Genomic DNA, 21,320 nt, shown 5'->3' with positions numbered 1-21,320 from the left:
GCTTCTAATTAAATGAAAGTAACACCCCTAAACCCAAACAAAGAAATAACCCAAAACAGGATTACCAGGTCCTCATCCTCAAAAGGAAAACTAACTTTGAATTAAACAAAAAAACAGAGAGGCAGCCAGTGGGCACACATAACCTCTCCTTTGTGCATCTTCTGGCCTCCTCACACATGAGCCATCTCTGCTATTTATGCATTGGGGGTAAACAGCTATCAGAATATGTATCTGCTTGCTGTAAAACAGTGACATACAGAATGGATGCTGGGGGGGGGAAACAAAAGCAAAAAAATTAGGAAGTACCTACTGTACATATTTACATGTCCTTAAAAACTGTTTTTTCTGACTTGCTTCAGCTGTTTTATTAAATTTTCTCTGTTGTAAGGAAAAAAAAAGGTCATTTTATTTTTCTCCAGGAATTCATCTCAGTAGTTATTTTGGATAAGGACAGTTAATAGTAAGAGTCGAGCGCCAGATTATCGCTCATGTGATTGCTCCGGGGTTATTGAGGAACTATCCTGATAAACCTTGGGAACTGTTCCTACCCATGACATGTCTTTCACTCATATATTATAATCTTTAAGGGACAGATGTCTATGTTTCCCATGATAAGAGCTGAGAATTACAGAGTAATTAGTTTGGCCATTATAAACAAACCCTGACTGACACTGACAGCACAAGAAGCCTGAGGAGCAAAGATACTTTGCCCACTGGCTCTAAAAGCGACCCCTGCTAAACCCCCTAGTCTGGCAAATTAGCATAGAAATTATTCTATTCTCTTATTCTAGGATTTTCCCTTCTGTAAATCAAATGTGCAGACACAGTGATATGGAGGTGCTTTTAAGTTGCTGTATGGCTTTTAAGTTGTTCTTTCCTTTTATATTCATTTGGAAGCCTGATTAATGGCACTCAAAATCCCATATGATTACGTTGCCTTGTATTTGTGTTGTAAAGTAACCTTTCCATGTATTATTATTGAAGTATGTCAGTGATGATGCATCGTTGCAAGACAGACAGTATTTTGTTCTGTTGCTGATTGTTTTGTTGAAAAATCCAATTTATTTGAACCAGTACCATTCTAACATTTTTACATTATTATGTTTATGTTGTGGATACAGGTGTATAATGTTGAGGGTTACTAATAATAAGAGTCCCGCTGGTGGGGTACCATACCTTTCCCTTTGATTACTTTCGGATCCAGGCACCGCTGTGCAGTACAGTTCACTTAGAAAATTGAAAAAGTTCTTAAGGGCAGAATAGTTTTGTTTGGCACTCACCTGAGTTCAGCTACTGTGTTCACTGCTGTCTGAGTCAATTGAACTTTAAGTCCTGCTTAAACACCTGGATAAAATTCTTGTCAGTCATCAAAAGGTTCACTGTGTTGTCTAATGATTTGTATTCATTCTTGTATTTTGCCAAAATGAAATTCAGAGTTATCTTGATCACAACAGCGTGAAGAAAGACAACTCCAAAAGCGTTTAACCAGCACTTTGTAGGTGCAACATTTCTGGAGGAAAATGTTGTACAAGGAATAAAAATGCTATTGTGCAATACAGCATCCAGCCCTATCTTATCTTCACTCGCAGAAAAAGAGAGATTTCTAAATGAATCCTGTTGACTTCCCTCTCTTGTTTCCTCTTCAAAAAAAAAAATGTATTATTGATTATTTGGATCTATACTCGCTGTCCTTATGACATGGCAAAGATTTTAGTCTGTAGCTTCCTGAAATCACACCCCAGACACTTTCCCCTCATCTTTTTTTGTAATTCCTGCTATACTGCTTTTGTCGAGTGTGATGTCTTCAGTGTTGTACCCCGACACTCTCAGGATGAACTGCTGCACAGTGTTGTTTGACTCCGGCAGACAATTATCTGTGAGAGGTTTGGGCAAAGAGAACTGTCACGACAATTCCCTCTGCCTTTAAATCTGCCCACATGTTCCATCACTTTTTAAATGGAACACGCTCATAGTCATGCTTATGTACACGAGTAACCCTGTAACACTTTTCTCTTTCTAGGCTATTGAGACTGTCAGTTTTCTCCAAAGTTCATCAATTGCACACACACACACACACACACACACACACACACACACACACACACACACACACACACACACACACACACAAACTGCTTTAATTACTGTCATGAGCCTCAGGAAAACCCTTTGAATCAGCTCAACAACAAACAATAGAATCTACATTGAACCGCCCATTAAAATCTGAGCATATGCATCGCCTCTTCCTCTGTTTACCACTCCTCAAGAGCCTTCAAATTCTTTTTATTGACAAACCACACCTTGAAGACCTTGGAGGTTTTTAAACGTGGTTAGAAAAGGTCATGACATTCAGAAATGGCATTCTCTTTGGGGAAACAGCTTGGATGTCTGGCCGTTAAATAAGGTTAGTTCTATCGGCTCGATTTCTAAGCTGTTTGGCGTCCTCAGCATCTCTGAGTGGCCATCCCACTGCCAATAATAAGGGCTCATTGTGCAAGTTGCAGCGGTACCGGGCTTTATTGCAGGTAATAAAGGGTTGCAGACACATCCAATCCCATGTACTGTACAAGCAGTTACCGGTATATGCCTTCAATGAACGCTCCCTTTTGGCATTGCTTGTGTGTGTATTCTGTTTTTAATGCATTAGCGGTAGATCGCTGTGGGGGTTGTTATTGTCAGCTAATGATACACTTCACCATGCACACGTATACACACAAAAAACAATCCCTCTGCATGCAGAAATACTTTCATGCACTCTACATAGCTCACTGCTATCTCAGCTCCCCACTCCACTTCTTCGTTCTTCGTGTACAACTGAAGAATTGAAATGCAAGTGCTTAAGGGTAAAGCCTCATGGGCCCCGAACAGAAACTATTAACCCTTTAGTATTCCCCTGGCCTTGCAGCTGATGAGTTATTCAAGGCTTTTGACAAGGATCCACCCTCTTTACATTCACTAATGATGAGGAAAGGTCACAGCACGTGATGAGAGATGCCTTTGGCAATATAATCTCAGTATTCAATGCACCAAGGTTATATTGGCCTCTGAAGTGATAAATGACCCTTTTTTTTTTTTTTTGTTTTACTCCAGTCGCCCCGTCCAGCTCTATTACTGTAACATATTTGAAGCAATCAATAGACTGAGCTACTCAGAAGTCTGAGACCTGTCACTACTGACACTGTTAATTAGCACTGAGGAATCCCAGCTGCTTTTGTCTGAGCACATTTTAAAAGGAGACAGAGAGGATTAGACCTTTTTGCTTAACATGTGTTATTCGTAATGCCATCAAGCATGCAGAGATCTTAGTGATGGTGGGTGGCTCCTGGTTTCCCCGTGGCCACAGATCTGCAACCCAACATGAAACGGCAGAAAATGACTGGAATGAGGCCCATGTGCCTTTTACTACACGAGTACATGGTTCTCACGCAGAGCAGAACCAAAGGAATATTCCCCCCTTTTAGGATTGTTCATTTGCATATTTGCCACCAGTGTCTCTTTGGCTTTGTTTATTAACATTTGGATGATTGATGTAGGTTTAGAGATAACTGCCAAGTTCAGTTATTTCCTACAAGTCAACCTTTTTTTTTTTTTTTTCCTTCTTTTCTAAAAGCAAGTTTATCAACCATTCAGATATATTCTGGATTCACATTGCACGTAGTTTTGAAAGTCACTCTGATTGGTATAATATACAGTCTTGGTAAACCCTGACCAGTTTTTCTGAATGGCTATTAAAATGATTAAAAAAAAAAAAAAAAATGCTGGAAGCTATTCATATCATATCACCAATAAAATTAAAATTATAAACTGTCAAAACAAGACTATTTTAAACTTTTCCACTTTCTGACCAAAGTGCTTTCTGTCTGTTCTGAGCCTCAAATCACTTTCAGACAGAAGAAAAGATTCACGATTCTCGATTGATGTTTGATTGGGCACGTTTACATGGACCATGTATAAGCTGATTATACGTGGAGCGGATTGTAAAATGTGTCATGTAAACGACCGAGTGGATCCGCTTCACTCGGAGCGGAATGTATTTTGGAGCCGATTGTACGAGGTGGTGTACACCGATCGACAATCCGCTCCGTGTCCCTTATAAGCGTGCCCGACAGCGGAGCGGATTAAACGTAGGAGTATTTGTTCCGCACATGCGTTCCCTCATACTTATTGACGTGTGACGTGCCAGTAAACGGGAAGCAGGACAGCAGAAGAACGCCATGGTGGTTGAAAAACACTTTTTAGTAAAAAAACCCCGACAGAAAAAACATTGGAGAGGCGAGATGGAACCAAATCGCACAACAGCGAGTTGTATAAAGAGCTACATAGCAGAATACGAGCGATCGCCGGCTGGTGTTATGGATTAACTGGTTCCTTTGTTAACGAATGACGTCGAAGGTCTGTGTAAACACATGCTGATTACAGCAGTTGTTAAAGTAAGACTCACAAAAGACTTTAAACGTATACACTCACTGTCATTGTAGATAACCGACGTTCGCCAGAACGACTGCATGTTTCAGTCATCTATTGGTCACAAGTTAACACGGGCACCAGTTAATTCGAAACATCGGCATGCTGGGCAGACCTCACACCGAAACGTGCTGCTCGGCGTGACGGTGCTCCAGCCAGGGGAGCAGCCGCTCTTCAGCAGCGTATCATGGAGATGTTGGGACATTATTTGAGCAGGCATCAGCAGATAAAAACTCTCTGCTCGGCGCTGAGGACTGCTGCTGCAGAGCTACAGACCTGAAAGTTCCTCGTGAGACTTTGTGCGCATGTCACAGGACGCTGTATAATCCGCTTCACCCAGGGTCCTTGTAAACGAGTATTCATCGTGGATCGCTTTGTATGCCGTATATGAATACACTCGCTTTAATACGATTGTTTACAATCGGATTGAAAAAACACCCATGTAAACTGGGCCATTGTTTCACCCCATAGGCGGCTGATTGTTTTCGTGAATGGTGATGTCTCTTATAAGACTTTATAACATGTGTTGCATGTCTTCTGTTGGGAATTTATGTCTTCTTTTTTTTCTCACCTCTGGAAAAATATTAAATAATGTTTTTTTTATTTTTTTTTTTTTTATGTATTGCCTTAACTTCTAATCCAGGCATTTTGTTTTTGTTATTGATATGTTTTTGATATCTCCAGCAGGCTCTAAACCTAGAGCTGGCTGCCACAAGCATTGCGAAGTGAAGAAGGTAAAAGTGTTCATTTTTAATATATTTGATGATCTTCAATAATAGTGAAATAATTTTTTGAATTATTCATCTGTGTCTCATAGGACTGTATATTTATAGCTAAAGCACTGAGACCTGAAGAGTAAAGGTAAACCCATATACATCAAAGCTGTCTGAGTAATTCAGCATTTAAGGTAAAAATATCTGAATTGAACCACTGACTGCTAATGATGAACTAAAATGACAATGCTGTCAGGAATCACATGAGAAGAGCATGCTGCCTGACATGAGTCAGTATCAGTTTAACGTGACTTAAACTTAATCTAGGTTGCATGATTTTGTTCTTTACACGTGCCTGAAGCTAAAACACTTTACCATGCTTTGGGTTTTGCTTGGAGAAGTCAACATATTAAGTTGGAAATAGTATTTTAGCCTTGCAATGTCTTTATGTGAAAGCACAGATCCAATTAGGCTAGTTCACTCTTTTCTTCACTCATGAGACAGAGACAAATAAACAGTGCTAGGACGGGCTCAGTAATTGGATTCTTGATCTCATTAACCAATAAAACAAAAGCATTTGTCAAATTGCTGGTGAAACCTACTTGTGATTATTATTTCTTAGATTGGTAAAAATGTCCCCTTTTTGTGGCTAGTTTTATCACCCTTTACATATTGCGATATTTATCTATTATTTATTTATTAGTAGTTTGAATTCAGTGTAACTTATGTGACATAACCGTTATTGGTGAAAAGATCATGGAGTTAATTGGAAGAAATTGTATATGCAAATGTGAATCCATCTCTTCTGTTCTGAGTGACAGGAGGAAACGTGAATGCTTAGCACATGTATTGATATTTGCTGCTCTTGGAACCCAGCTGAGTTGATCCTCGTGCCAATCCACCAGTCCAATTTGTCAGTAAACGCAGACACATTCCCTTCAGTGATTCCAGTCAATAATGTTTGCTCTCATGTGAAAAACAGGAAGACAAAGGCATGGATAGTGGTACTCACTGAGGTGGGAGCCACAGTCACCGAGCCTAGTCCAATTCAAAAGCAAAGATCATGTGTCACCGTCATTGGTTCTTGTATTTATGCAGCCATAGAAGTGGCACGCAGATAGCGTCAGTGTGGGAGAGAGGATAAGCCTACAGAGTAAAGGCTCGAGTGGATTTGGAGTACAGGGACTGTTTGTGGAAGAGCAGATAAGAGTTAAGGCCTTGGAATCTGACACATTTCTGAGTTAGAGGATATTGTCTGTTTTTTATTCATACAACCTCAACATTCAGGTGTTAACCAGCTATCGTCATTGTACCCAAGTGTACAGCACTCAGTTTCTCCAAATGTCTGTTCCACATTGACTGAAACATTCAAATGTTGAATTGATAATTCTCTTGATTATTTTAATTTTATTTGAGTAGATACTTCTACTATCCTACATACCACATTGAACAATGCTTTACAGATATAAAATGTATCTTATTTCCCTAAATGATCTGTTTGATTACAGCCACTGTTTTTTGCTTATCTATAAACTATTTTTTTTTAAAAACAAAGAAACAGGATGATACTAGTTTTGAAATATTGAACCCAGTGTTTTCTTAAAGGCTTTTATGCAGAAAAATGTTTTCATTTATTCATCTACATTTTGGCAATAGTAAAAGCCAATTCAAGAGAACAACTTGGTTGTTAATGCCCAAAATAACAAATGACAAATGAAACTGAGGTAAAGTTTAATCAAATTAAAGAAAAAGATGAAAAGTATGGTTTGACTTTTGCAATCTTAGATATGACAGCCATGGTGAATTTGACAAGTGTGATGATGTAATGTAATTAAACATTAAAAATGTTCAATACTCTACATTTTTGTTGACTGCAAACTCCAGAGCAGAGCAAACATGACTCCAAAACTTTGTCACTACAATCACTTATTACCTTGATAAGTTCATAATCTGTTTAAAAGGAGGTACTTACAAAGCTTTACATATGTTCCTCATATTTTAACATCCAATATGGCAGCACTAAGGCATTTAGTTGTTAGTCACCAGTTTAAAATTGAAACCAGTAGATGTGGTAGGTCCATTGGCTTTGCATTGAATTAAAAAAAAACAAAAAAAAACAAGAAAACAACTGGTTTAGGTTGTCACAATTGTCTGCTGTCTCCGATGGTTATACCTAATTGCTGTGATGGTCATTATCATTTTTCATTAGCCTTCATGCCACTTTCTCTCATGCCATCTTCTCTTACTCTCTTGAGTATTTTTGCCCCTGGCTCCACCATAATGTCCATCGAAAAGCTAAATTAGACTAGTGGAAAGTGGGAGTGTAGCCTACTCTCTGTAAATCAGAAGAAACACAAACAGGCTTCAGTCGTAGCTTTTGCTGTTTGCTGTTGAATTTGTCATTAACCTCAATTTTATGGCAATTCAGATTGCTCCATTGCCTCTCAGGATACCATAATTTCAAGCATGCACACTATTTATATGTTCTTAAGCTGCATTCATTATAATGTACAAAGGATTTGTTTGCCATACCTTTCATGTTTGTTTTTCCTAACCTGCAGTGTGTCATAAAGCATCAGGTGAGCAGGCATTGAGACAAGACCTTAGGTTGTTAACAGGCCTAAACAGACAGACCACATTAATATATACACCTGGCGATAGAAAGATTCACGGCTCATATAGGTGATGTATATGAAGGCCAGAGCAACAAAACAATTCAGTTGAGCAAAAGGAACACATGGGTACAAACATGAAGGAGGACACGAACTTCAACAATGCATCAAACATTTTATTTATCATGAAATGAAGAAAATGAAATGAAAATTATATGAACCATTATATCAACCATTGAAAAAAAATCAAACTCAAAGACACCAGGAACCCTAATGTAACCAAAACATGAAAACTATGGCAGAGCCAAGCCGAATATTAGGACCTAATCTCTTTACCAGATGCTTAACCACTCATTCATTTGTAGCATATGGTCAATTGAACTTGGTTGAAGGGTGGTAGGAGGACGGATCGAAGTACAGATGGCAGCAGGAAGGGCGGGCCTACTGGCTGAGCAGAATGCCAGAAGTGTCGGACAGTGTCGCTCTGGGGCGTCCTGCAGGAGACACTTGAAGTTGGGCAGAGGCAGGTTGTCCTGGAGCCTCTCATAAAAAGACAAAAGGCGGGTTCTCCTGGGACCCCTAGAAACTGAGCTGAGGTTGGCCTTCTGGGATCCCTTCAGGGTTGGGCAGAGGTGGGTCCTCTGGGATCCCCTCAGAGACGGGCAAAGGCGGGCATCCTCTATCCACCTCACAGACGGGCAAAGGGGGGTCATCCTGGACCCCCTCAGAGACGGGCAAAGGCGGGCATCCTCTAACCACCCAAGACGGGCAAAGGGGGGGTCATCCTGGACCCCCTCAGAGACGGGCAAAGGCGGGCACCCTCTAACCACCTCACAGACGGGCAAAGGGGGGTCATCCTGGACCCCCTCAGAGACGGGCAAAGGCGGGCATCCTCTAGCCACCCCCAGAGATGGGCGAAGGGGGGGTCATCCCGGGCCCCCTCAGAGACGGGCAAAGGCAGGCATCCTCTAACCACCTCGAGACGGGCAATGGCGGGTCATTGTGGGCCCCCTCAGAGACGGGCAGTGGTTCTAACAGAGGAACTGGCACAGGTGGGCCTTCCGGAACAGAGTCGGGCAGACATGGGCCCTCCCAGACTCTCGGTGGTGGGTCCTCCGGGACCCCTTCACAGTTGGAGAGAGGCAGGTCCTCTGGGGCTTTCTTGGAAATGGACAGTGGCGCTAGCAGATGAACTGGCAGGAGGGCCGAGGTGTTGACAGGGGAACCTCATACAAATTTAGCTGGGGTGGGCCCTCCGGGGCCCCTCCGGTGTTAAGTCGAGGCAGACTCACCAGGATGGCCTTGGATTTGGGGAGGTGTGGGCCCTCCATGAACTCCTTCAGAGATGGGCAGTGGCAAACCCTTGGAGAATTGCAGAGAAAGGTCCTCCGGGACGCCCTCTGAAACAGGCTAAGGTTGGCTTCCTGGAGCTTCTTGGGGTCAGGCAGAGGCAAGCTCTCCAGATCCCCTTCAGAAATGGGGAGAGTTGGGTTAGGGCTGGACAAAATTTCGATAGCAATATATACCGCGGTATATTTTTATTCAATAACGGTGATATGAGTTTTAAACAAATTTTCGATGTAGTGCATTACATTATGCGTTTCACAATGCTGTTCACGGCGCCGCCGATTCAAGCCGAACAGAAAGCGCCTCAAGAGTGATCACGTACTCGGCACGCACATCACAGCTGGCTGTCCTCAGCTCATGCTACAAGCTAAGCTCCTCCGCGGCAAGTTTGAGCTCCAAAATGAGAACTCGTGATGTAAACGCGACTGAGTAAGCTTCCACAAGCTAATTTGTGGCCACGAAATAATAAATTGTGAGCACGAAATACTAATTTGTGGCTACGAATTAGGTATAACATTCACTGAACGGTCCAGTGAAGTTAGCAGCATATTGACAGATGTGGACTTTCAGTCTCAATAACTCTTTAACAAAACGTCAGTAACATACAAAGGGCGCCTCCATCCCATCGTTGTGAGGTGGACTACATGCTACAAGCTCATTTTCATTAAAACTATCTGTCTATGAAGCTAGCAGAAAACACTATGATTTTGATGAGCAGCCGGTAGTGCTGCTGGATTAAGGGACCGTCTACAATTTACAAGACGCTGCAACAGTGGAGATAACTACCACAAAAAAAAGAAAAAAAAAAAAAACAGTACAGAGATATTCGCTGCAGTGTCACCATAATCACTACAATCTTAAGTATTTCTGTACTTAACCTTAGTAATTCTGAGCACTTTTATTTTTCTTCCTGGTTGAAGCACCTTTGTTTAAATCTATAAGAAAAAATGTGTTACAGTTTAAAAGTTAAAGGCTATTAATATTGAAAGGTGAGTGTATGGCAGTTATTTCAATTCCCTGTCCCAGTAATATTTATGTTTGTAGTTGCTCACTCTTCTTGTTTATTGCAGTAATTCTGAGCACTTTCGTTTTTCTTCCTGGTTGAAGCACCTTGTTGAATCTATAACAATAACATAACTGTATTTAAGCGTAAAGTTAAAGCTATTTATATTGAAAAAGGTGAAAACTTATGTTTATTTGACGGTGATTTCATATTTCTTAAATAAAAGGTAAACATTTAATTTATTGTAGTTTTATTTCTAAATTTTTATACTGGAGGAGCTTCCTGGATAAATAATTTCTAGTTTTACAGGTACTACATTATGTGCATGATTCTTAACAGTTTTTCTGAGGCTTTTGTATTATTTATATCAATATCGGAATTATATCGTATCAACCGAAATTATGACCTATATCATGATAAATTTTTGGCCATATCGTCCAGCCCTAAGTTGGGTCCTTCGGGACACCTCAGAGTTGAACAGGTGCAAGCCCTCCAGTTCAGTCATGAACTGGAGAAGGAGCCGGCGATCCAGGGCTCATTTGAAGTCAAACAGATGTGCCGAGAGAATCAAGGCCTTCTGGAGTCTTGTTCTTCAGTAAACATGGACAATCCAGGATTCCCTCGGAGTTGGGTGGAGGGCATCCCCAAGTCCAGCCTTGGCATGGGCAGTCAACAATCCTAGAGGTGTGGCACTGACAAAGGAACTGACACGTGGCCCTCTTGGACCTCCATGAACAGATACACAAGTAGGCCCATGAGTACCCCCTGAAGATAAGGATAAGTTCAGGCACTGACAGAAATGTTCACAGGCAGGTCCACATTGAGTCCCTTGGACTCTGGCAGGAGTGTGGCCACCCAAGACCCCCTCCTGTCACAGAAAAGAAGGTCCTGATGAATCCCTTTCGAGTTGGGCAGAGACAGGTTCTCCATGGGTACTCAATCCTCTCCTTGGCAGCTTCATGGCCGGCTACCTTTGAATGAAAGACAAAAGAGACAGTTATACACACAAAAAAAGTAGGACTTGATGAGTCGCAGGTGAACACCATCAACACGAAGACAGGACACTTAGGATGAAGTGAGAGAAGGCTGGCAAGGGCAGAAACCTGAAACCAGACATGAAATTGAACAACTACATCAAAACAACTTGAAGGGTGTCATAAACTAAATGCAAAATCTAAACACTAAGTTAACCTGATTTTGACTAGAATAATGTGAAATAAAGACTCTTCAGGTTGAAATACATTGATAAATCACAAAGTTTAAAACTAAAACACTAAGACAATAACATTGTGAGCACAAAGTGATATGAAAAGAAACACCCATGTGACACTCATTAAATTTACTCTTAATTCCTGTACTAAATGCAGTCTTCACAGGAGCAGCAGCTAGCAGTAGTAACTTCATTTTAGCCTTTTTAGAGGGCCAACACCAGGATGACAGACAGAGCCTATAAATAATTAATTAAAACCACAACAATTAGTTTTCTCATTTTCATGTAAAAGAGATTCAGTTTCAGTTGAGACAGTAGTCAGCTTCATTTTGTCATCAGGGTCACAGATATACATACCATCAACACTCGGTTTTCTTTTCTTAATATCTGCAAGGCTGCTGCAAGCATTGTGACAGGATATAATAAAATGTTTGTAGATCTGAGGCTTTGCGCTCATAACCTCTTAAACAGCAGAAGAATTAAGAAGAAATGTATGCATATATTGAGGAACCAGTTTGAGTTTGGTATTGAACACATACACACTATACTGTGGTTCTAAAAAATACTGCTCTGAATCAATGCTGCTGTCTTCAGGACACTATAGCTTTTATCTGAACCCTCCCGCAGGCAGTCAGCAACAAGGTGGAGAATAGAGACTGGAGTGAACTCGCTGCCTCGGGTTCTGTCTTGGCTTAATAAAGGAATATTTCATGTGTGACACTCACACAGCCTGTGGGCGTACACACTCTCGAGCAGACTTTGAGTAGCAATAATTAACGTAACATATGGTGTGTGCTTCCCATTGAATTGTGCCTGTTGTCCACTCAACCTCAAGTTCTATGCAGCGTCCTCAACTCGAAATAATCCACTGCACATGCTAATCACTTCGCAATTGATTGGCCCTTTTTGCTCCAACAATTTCTGTAAACCACTGAATTGATCTGAGTAAAATCAATTAACAGCTCAGGGTAGGTAAATATGAACAAAAAATATGGATCGCTATGCATACAGTATGACCATCTGAGCAAATTCTGGCTGCGCTTGTTGTGCGAGTGCAGAAAAGCTCAGCGTGAGCAATTCCAGTCAGGTTCGACTTGCCCCAGGTGAACTGTGATAACCAGGCAGTCTGCAGTGATAAAGTTATCTTATATCCATCAAGAAGAAAATACACTTAACCCTCTACATTCAGCCCCGCTGTGTTATCAGCCTCATAATGGAAATTGATAAAAGAGAGTTGTCTTATCATAATCCCACATACATAACAGCAGGGAATTGCTATTTTAGGGGGGCACAGGTGAAGGAGATGGGTGAAATAGAGCAGCCAAAAAGAGAGGCTTGCCTCCTGGTTGGAGATCAAATGTTATCAAGTGGTATTGATGAAGCAGTTCATAGAGATACACAAAGTGACAGTTTGTTATGTTGCATTCCTTATAATTAGCCAGGCTGTCATTGTCATCATAGGTATCAAGAGATAGATTGTGCTTGACTTAGCAAGATGCTTGAGCCAGCAACAGGACTCACACAGTAACAAACATCTGATAAGTATAGGAATAAACAAGAGCCTATGGAATTATTAGAGAGAATGAGAGTGAAAGACCCACATCTGAAAGTGAGAATATTACAGTGACAATGGAAGGAGAAGAGATACACAAATGGGCCGATGGACTTATTTTATGCTGACACCATTTGTTTGTGCATTTTATTAAGCCTCTAACATTAAACAGATTTAGTGGTTACAGCCAAAGTCATGGAGCAATTATGCTTTTGGAAATGTTTTGATAAAAATGCTTGCCTAGACTATCAGTCCACACTGTACCGCTATCTTTGGTGATTTATTCACAGAGTATGCTGATGTGAATTTACCCTCAAGAGATTTAAAAAAAAAAAAAAATCAATTACAAGAGAAAATTCTGAAAACATTTTAAAAATGGAGATTTCTCTATCAGGTGAACATCATTTGCAAGCTCATTGATTTCCCGCATGAGGCATGTCCTTGAATTGATAGGCGTATTAAATATACACTGAGGTCAATCTGATCTTTAGATTTTCTCAGACATAGCAAGCTTATTTCGAATATGAAGAACAGCTATATAGTATTGGAGAGAGAGGGAGGAGAAAAGAGAAACTGTAAGAGGAAGAAGTGGATCAATACAAAAAACGGAACAGTATCTGTGTGGAGAAAGCTGAAGGTGTCTCCTGTGTCGGGATTCCGTCTTACAGCTCACATTGTGCTGAGGGCTCTCTTAAGTGTCCAGATACCCCACAGAGGTGTTGATTAAGTCAAGCTGAAGGCCAATGCCTGCCTAGAATCGAGAGCCCCCAGCTCACTCACTGAAGCTATTCAGGTGACCCGTCTTCTGCTCATTCACTCTTGAGTCTGATACTGATGCTGAGAGGAGCTATTAGAGCCAGCCCCAAAAAGCGTTCTGCTGGGTGTTGATAACCGGCAGGTACCGGGCTGTGGAGAGAGAGAGAGATGAGGAGAGAGAGAGGAGAGGCAGAAAGGTGGGGGGGATATGGCAGTACTGGGAGGCGGAGGAGGGTAAATGATCTCTGAAGGCCATCTATTATGGAGGCTTTTCATTACTAGCACTAATGCAAATGATTGGTGGGGCTAATGAGCTTCAAGGTCTATGTGGCTGAGGGCTCTGTGGAGCTGCACTGTGTGATGATCATAGAGGGAGACAGAGGTGATGAGTTTTGAACATCATCTGTGGTCATGATGAGCCATTTTGCTTGTTCAAAACAGAAGAAAATAGAAGGAGAAATGGATGAATAGCTGATAGGTCGGAGAGTCAATTGTACACCAACTCAATATGGCAGCTTGCTACGGGCAGAGGCTACAAGATGAATGGTGAGGGGGGACAAGTGTATTTCACTGTCAGTGGATTGAGCCAAGGTAAGGCATGGAAAATGTCTTCATAGTGCTTCTGTAAAGTGGCTGCACACTCGATATGAAAGCACTTCGAGACGATGGAGCATAGCATATTCTTTGAAGGCGTGGCAACCTTCATCACGTCATGAACATTGCATCATATATCATTTATGCTCATACATTGCCTGGGGAAAGACAGCTTTTGCTATTTGCTGTACTGTGTTAAAGACACCTTCAGTGGCGGCTGTGAACCTTACATGTAGGGGGATTTAGCCCGATTTACAGCGTGGTGTGTACAGGATCAGTTCTGGCTCAGGAGTGTCTCATATGGGCTCTCTCGAGGGAGCAGTGGGGGGAGGACCAGAGGCCACTGATTGATGGTCAAGGACACGGAACTCCTCCCTCACCCTACCCCCACCCCCACACAGAGGAGCCCATCTCTAAAGCCATGTCCTCAGGGGGATTGGGATGCTGCCTGGCTGGCTGCCGCCATGTGCTGCTAGTGGCAGTTTATGTGGAGGACACGACATAGTGTATTCGTGCAATGAATTATCCACTAAACAACAAATCAATGAAATGAAGACTTAATCCATTACAAATATACATTCCAATTTTTTTCTCTCCATTTGGCTTTGTAAAATGTACTTTATGAAACATGTATGGATCTGGTAGGCCAATAAAACACCAAACTCAGAATTTCTTTCAGAATGAAGAGCTGTGTGATGGTGAAAGAGGAGTGAAAAGTAGCATACAGTATTGCCTATGAATAATGATATTCCAGTGAATTACAGTGCAGTGCAACGCTCAAGGTGGCTCGCAACACAAAGCCTGCATTGACTGTCACTGCTGCATATTTCAATGTGATTCATCATCTGTGTCAACAGTCACTGAAGTTCAGGGGCCTTAGTATTTGTTGTGTATGTGATATTTGGGTGACAAAACTGCCATCAATGAAGATTTGGGAGGGATAATAGGGAGGCAAGACGGGTAAGGGATATTATAGAAGAAGGTTTAACTCCAACACACCTAATTTAAAGCTAATAGCTTTGTTTGGAATCCGAGGAGATAACCAGGGAATGGTTCATATTATCTCTTGCTATGGGTGTGGCGGCTTTAGTTTTTCCTTTCAATTCTGTAGCAAAACAGTAATTGAAGCGTATCGCTTTCATCTCCACTTATTCTCCTCGGCTGCGCTCCCTTTGGAGCGCTGCGTGATTCCAAGCATTTGCGCATCTTGACACTGTTGGTTTTTCTATGATATATTGTCTGAGATTCTGGACTTCATTGTAGCTTGCTGCTGATGTACATGGCAATTAAATTCAAACCACAAGAGGTAGAGCTCATTCAAAAGCCCCACTCTTCCTGTTCTCCTGTCGGCCACGTGCTGCAGCCTCACTCTCGCACCCTTTGCAATCACGTCTTTTTCTCTGGCTCTCTCCTGCTTTGATTCGCCATTTGTCTCCCGTATCTGTCTTTCTTTTGCACTTGCTTTCTGTCTGCGTCTTTCTTTTCCTTGAAAGTCCCTTCATGTTAATGAGCAGAGTAATGGCGTGCAGGCAGTTCTTGGTTGGGAGTTAATTAAAATGGCAAGTTCCAGCCCACACAGTCAAAACAATAGAGGCCCCCTGCTTTCCGCAGTGACACAGGGAGATATTAAACAAGCCCAAATCAAACACTGTGAGGAGGCCAGAGCACACAGCAACTCTGGCTGTCAGCCAGCTCCACATAATATCTCTCTTCCTAAAGAAGTAAGGAGTTTATGTTACAATCTGTAGTCCAGTCAACATTGCTCGTAAGCGGAGATCAAGTAATCACTTTGCGATCTCCTTGAACTTCTGTGCATGAAAAGCCTTTAGTACACAGTATTAACGTGATTGCTGCATTTATTGAGCCAGAAACAACACTGACACTGATCAGATGAGAAACTGAAGAGGAGAAACAGTGACATCTCCCCACCCACAACCTCACACTGAAACGCACACACATCACATACCACACTCCCCAAATGATTTTGCTAGCGTGGCTAGCACAATGCAGTGCCTCAGGCTCAGGCAACAGTGGGCCGGCTGCGCAGGACAGGAGCTGTTGCTAGGTTACCATTTCTCGGCCGCTCTCACAGCCCAGGAAAACGGTGTCATTATCCTGTACTTTGGTAGAGGGAGAGCGAGCAAGAGAGAGGAGGGATCAAAGACAGAAGCCGAGGTAGAAAGGGGAGACAAAGACGGGAAAGCAATGATGAGGAAAAAGAAGTCAAGGTCTGTCACTCCGGCCATGCAACTGATGCATTATCAAAATTTGAAGGTGTTTGTTTGGTCGTGTTCAGTGTTTTCCCCTTCATTTGTGGTTCCCATCTGTCAGGCGAGCTATGGTTTTCCCTCTAATAGTTAAACAACTTCAGTGCTGACAAATTATCTCTGAAAACGTCAGGTAAAAGCAAAGCTGTGTCAGGTGATAATAGGATATCTTCCTTTCTCCCTCCATGGTATCCCCTGTGAAAATTGTCACCATCAAGCTATTATGTTGGTAAAAAAAAGATCAATACTGGCATCATTGTATTTATTCTAACACATCAATAGATGTATAACAAACTAACAACAATCCGTGCAGGTTCTTATTTAATGAACAGATGGTCCACATCATCAGCAACAGCTCAGTGGTATAACGTTTCTTTTTTTCAGCAAAACATGTAAATATAAGCCAACTTAACTATATAAAAACACAAATTGAATATATTTTATGTTCATGTCTGCATTTGGGTATCTACAGCATATGTGCGTGAGTGATTACGTAGTTTTGCACTTGTCTTGGTGTGCCTGTGCAAGGTCCACATCAGAGGAGTTACATGTGAACTAATTATATGGCTGTGTAAATAGAGGCACCCTACTGATATGGGCTGTGCACCACATGATTTCCCCTGGTAGAGCAGAGCCTGTTTGCACTGCCTCGCTGTGCTCCCTGTGTGCAGGCATGCATGTGACCAGTACATGCAAGTGTGTGCAAGGCGAGGGAATGTGTGTTTTCTAACCTGTAAAGTGTGCTTTATTGAGCTGCAAGCTGAAAGAGTGTGTCTGTGATGAGGACACAGAGTAGCCCCTCCAAATGAAAGGCTGCCCTCTACCTTTCTAGCCGCCGACGCAGCTCTCCAGAGATACCTGTTCATATTACTGTGCTTGTCTGCTGGTCACAGAAACACAAAACCGCACAAAACAAAGCCTCCTTCAACATCACTGTGAGAAAAGACCTGTGTAGCCCTCATCTATTTTGCTTGCCACCATTGGCTTTAGACCACTAATGTGAAAACGAGTTCAAAGGGGAATAAGTGTTTTGACACCTAGGTAAAGATGAGGTGAAGGAAAAGTTTTCTTGAGAGAGGTGTTTTCAATTACTCCAGCTGATTGAACCTCAAGTCATCCTGTAACAGAGTGAGACAACTTATTTTGTGCCAGAGGTTTGAGGTGTGTCACAGTCGGAGCAGAACGTGGCAGCAGGCAAAACAAAACATGACAAGAAGATCGTTTGGTATATCACCAGCAGGATCATTCCAATATTAGTGAGGATATAATATAACAACAGCCATTTATATTGGTTTTATAAAAGCAGATCTTCTGCCACTATCCACCTGAAACTCAGCGGTTCCACTTGAATTGGCTTCTGCGATCAAATAACGAGCCGATGAGCAGAGCCAGACTCCAGACATGGCGGTAAATAGTATGTGGAGGACTGAAGAAACTGTCAAAAGGAGTACAATCACATGAAGCCAAGAAAGCTTTATGACACCCTCCAGTGAGCATCAAGTTTTTATCCCCATTTATATGTTCATGTAGTGTTTTGCTTTTTCTTTTTCTTTTTCTTTTTTTTTTTTTTTTCTCCCCCAGTGGTGTAGCGTTCTTTGTCTATCGTGGTCCCGAGGGATCTCTGACCTGCATGTTTTAGAGGTCTCTGTGCTCCGTGCAACATGCCTGATTGAAACAAATGAGTCATTATCAGGCCCCCGTAGAGCCTGATAGCAATCTGGTCATGGGCTGCAGGTGTAGTGGAGCAGGAAGACTTCCCCAGGATCAGGATCCAGGATTACTGTGCCAAAATACATGAGTGAAATAACTACTCATTGCCGTGACTGAGCATTTCCTCTCTGGAAGTACAATTTGATATTCAGACTGAGAGAGACAAGGTTTTACATGTCAGACAGCTGTGAGCAAGACCACACTGAAGGTTCTGTTATTTATTGATAGCAGTAGATGTTTTGATCTCACAAGAGTAACAGCATTTCAGGGGATCCTGACATTTTCACATGGCATTTTTCATTTCGTCACTGAATGTTACCAAATTACATTTATTTATTTATTCATTCTGTCATCAGAGAACATCTACTATTGAAAAATTCCAACGCTTCAATTGGAAGGCATTAGAAACTGTAACGAAAATGAAAAATAAAATGTATCTAAAGTTGAGGTTTTCTTAATTTTGCGTTGATACATTTGGTTTCTGATCAACTCATGTTTATCACACACACACACACACACACACACACACCACACACACACACACCACACACACACACACACACACACACACACAAACACACAGTTTTACTGTATTCAAACATACTGCATCCAAAAACAGTGTTGTATGTAATATGTGCATCCTTTATATGTTTCAGTAAATGACACAATATTTTCTTATGAATTCTCCTCATTATTAAACCTACTTTAACAGAAGAGCATAAAAAAATACATAAAGTAAGTGTCTTTACTAAACTATAGCATACAGTCCAAAGCAATCAGTTATTACAATATGGGAATTTCTCATATTAACTCTGAGTTTACACTCTTTGGCTTCCATCAAATATGAATTTTTGGATTAAATGCCAGACTTTTTGCTTTTTTACAATAAAACATATTGTTCACTGCCAATCCAAACAATAATTTACTTTTGATTACTGCTGCTAAAAGTTTGTGCAATCAATGCACATGGAACATTTCCACTTTGGTCTCGTCTACTTAGTAGAGCTTTTATCTGCACCGGCCCACCCCACTGTTGTGTAATTGAGAAAAATAATTGGAATCAGTCTTATTCTGCGATCCTTTGGTGAGTTTGTTTTATCGTACAGCCCTACTTAAACATGCAATCATCAGCATTATTACCATTTTAATTTTTCGAGCACATTTTTTGAGTCTATTTAAATTCTGCACACCAATAAATGCAGACATTTTCCACTGTGCAGTGGGTCTTTCTAAATCCAAAAATACCCTTTAATTCTGCCTTTGTAGCTGATGCACTTACTGCGGTGGTGCTAAAATGTGATGCTAATGCTAAATGACGCCAAAAAAATGTCTTTATTCTTCCCACTTGGCGCTGTTAAAAGCATTTACTGAGGAGAGAAATCCATTTCATTTGCAGTTTAGCAATTTTGGTGAAAGTCCATCGAGCCTTTTTTTAGCCATGCTGGTGTTGTATTATTGCAGCGTTTCACTATCTGTCACATAGCAATATGTCATAAGAGCGGAAAAATGTGGCAGATTGCCGATGCTTTGGAAACCAGTATAACAGTGAAATTTGTTGTCAGTCAGTCATCGTCTATTTACCTGGCAGTTCAGTGAAAAGAGTCGGACCTTAAAATGTAACTTGTGTAAATGTAAACCACTGCCAAAAAGCAATTTCAAGGTTTTTGCTTCAAAGAAAGTAGTTAATTATGTCACCTGTGGTTTCCAGTTATTCTACAAGTTACACATAGTGGCTTGTCCTTTTTTCCTCTGAAAGCAGGTTTTGTTAATTTTTTTTTCACAAAAAAATGTTTATACAATCGAGCCTACATTTAAGAATAATGTAAAGTGTACAAATAAAGTGACTGCCACCTGCTGTGTTTAGATCATTTCATCCAAATGTTTTCAAATCTGTACTTAGTGATTCATTGCTGATTGTAATAATTATTTCTTCGCTTTTGTCAACTGTGAATGTGAACGTCTGTGAACATATTTTTTCACAGCTGTTGATATTTCTCAAAGAAAATCTTATTTATTCTCATGAATGACCTGACTACCTGGCTCGCCCCGTTTCATCAGCTGATTGTGGCCAAATGTTTAGGAGTTTTGTGCATGTGTCCTTTCAGTGACTTCTTTTGCTTTTCATACTGTATCTATAACAACATAGATAAATAATGAAAGACTGAATTGATTTATTTATATTCGAAAGGGAAAAAAATATGTGTGTGCGTGTGTGCGTGTGTGCGTGTGTGTGTGTGTGTGTGTGTGTGTGTGTGTGTGCGTGCGTTTTCATCGTTTTCTTTTTTACAAATCACATCTGAGTCCTTTCTGCTCAGAGCATCAGAGTGCAAAGTAGCACTGCTGTTGTGAGGTACCCTGTTTCCTTACAAGCTGGCTGAAATCAGTGGCAGTGGTGCAGTAATTGCCATTTTTTTCGCCTGTCTCATTTGGAAGCCCCATGCCAAGCCGACTGTGGGGTTGTAAATGGTGGGTGCGGTCGAGAGAAAGAGCAATCACAACTAATCAGAGATTCTCTTGTTTCCTGTCCACAGCACCCAACACTGCACCCTATGGGAGCACAGGGAGCGCACACATCCCACTGGCCTGTCGATACCTGGTCCTGGCTCTCTCCTCGTTCATATGTGTGTACTAGCAGAGGCAAGCCCAGACACAATGACTGTCGAGAGCATTTATGAATCCTTTTTGACGTTGCTGATGGCTGGAATCCAATCTGGTACAGTTTGTTGAGAAGCTGTGGTGGAAAAATAATCTGCATTACTTTGTGTGGGGATATACTTTTTATTTTCTTTTTGTTTTTCTTCTTGTGAAATTTCTCATGTAAATACTATGATGATTTTTTTATTACTGTTTTTTTTCTCTTATTTTTTTTTTCTTTACTTCTTTGATTGATCTACCACCTTGTGAATCAGTGTTCACCCCCACACCCACTTCACATCATATCAACAGCTCCAAAATGAGTTACTTTCGTGGATCTTTTTCCTACAAGGCGATGACGCAAAAATTGACATTTCCATCTGTTTTTGTACATGGCTTAAAAGAAGCAATTGTGTCTGTCGCTACACAGAACTACCATTCCAATGTTGTATTGAATG

At 41.2% G+C, this 21,320-nt stretch overlaps 1 protein-coding gene across 2 annotated transcripts in view; it reads left to right on the top strand.

The window, feature by feature from the left end:
• LOC115381193 (neuronal growth regulator 1-like) overlaps positions 1-21,025 on the top strand; it is a 144,460-nt gene extending 123,435 nt beyond the window's left edge. For both annotated transcript variants that reach the window (XM_030082459.1, XM_030082458.1), the window contains one exon: positions 20,760-21,025. In XM_030082459.1, coding sequence (XP_029938319.1) covers positions 20,760-20,860 — 101 coding nt within the window. In that variant the 3' untranslated portion in view covers positions 20,861-21,025. The remainder of the gene's footprint in view (positions 1-20,759) is intronic.
• Positions 21,026-21,320: the final 295 nt, after the last annotated feature.

Source organism: Salarias fasciatus, chromosome 23 (assembly GCF_902148845.1).
Source record: "Salarias fasciatus chromosome 23, fSalaFa1.1, whole genome shotgun sequence".
In the NCBI taxonomy this organism is placed as follows: domain Eukaryota; kingdom Metazoa; phylum Chordata; class Actinopteri; order Blenniiformes; family Blenniidae; genus Salarias; species Salarias fasciatus.
This window is presented reverse-complemented; position numbering and strand designations above follow the sequence as displayed.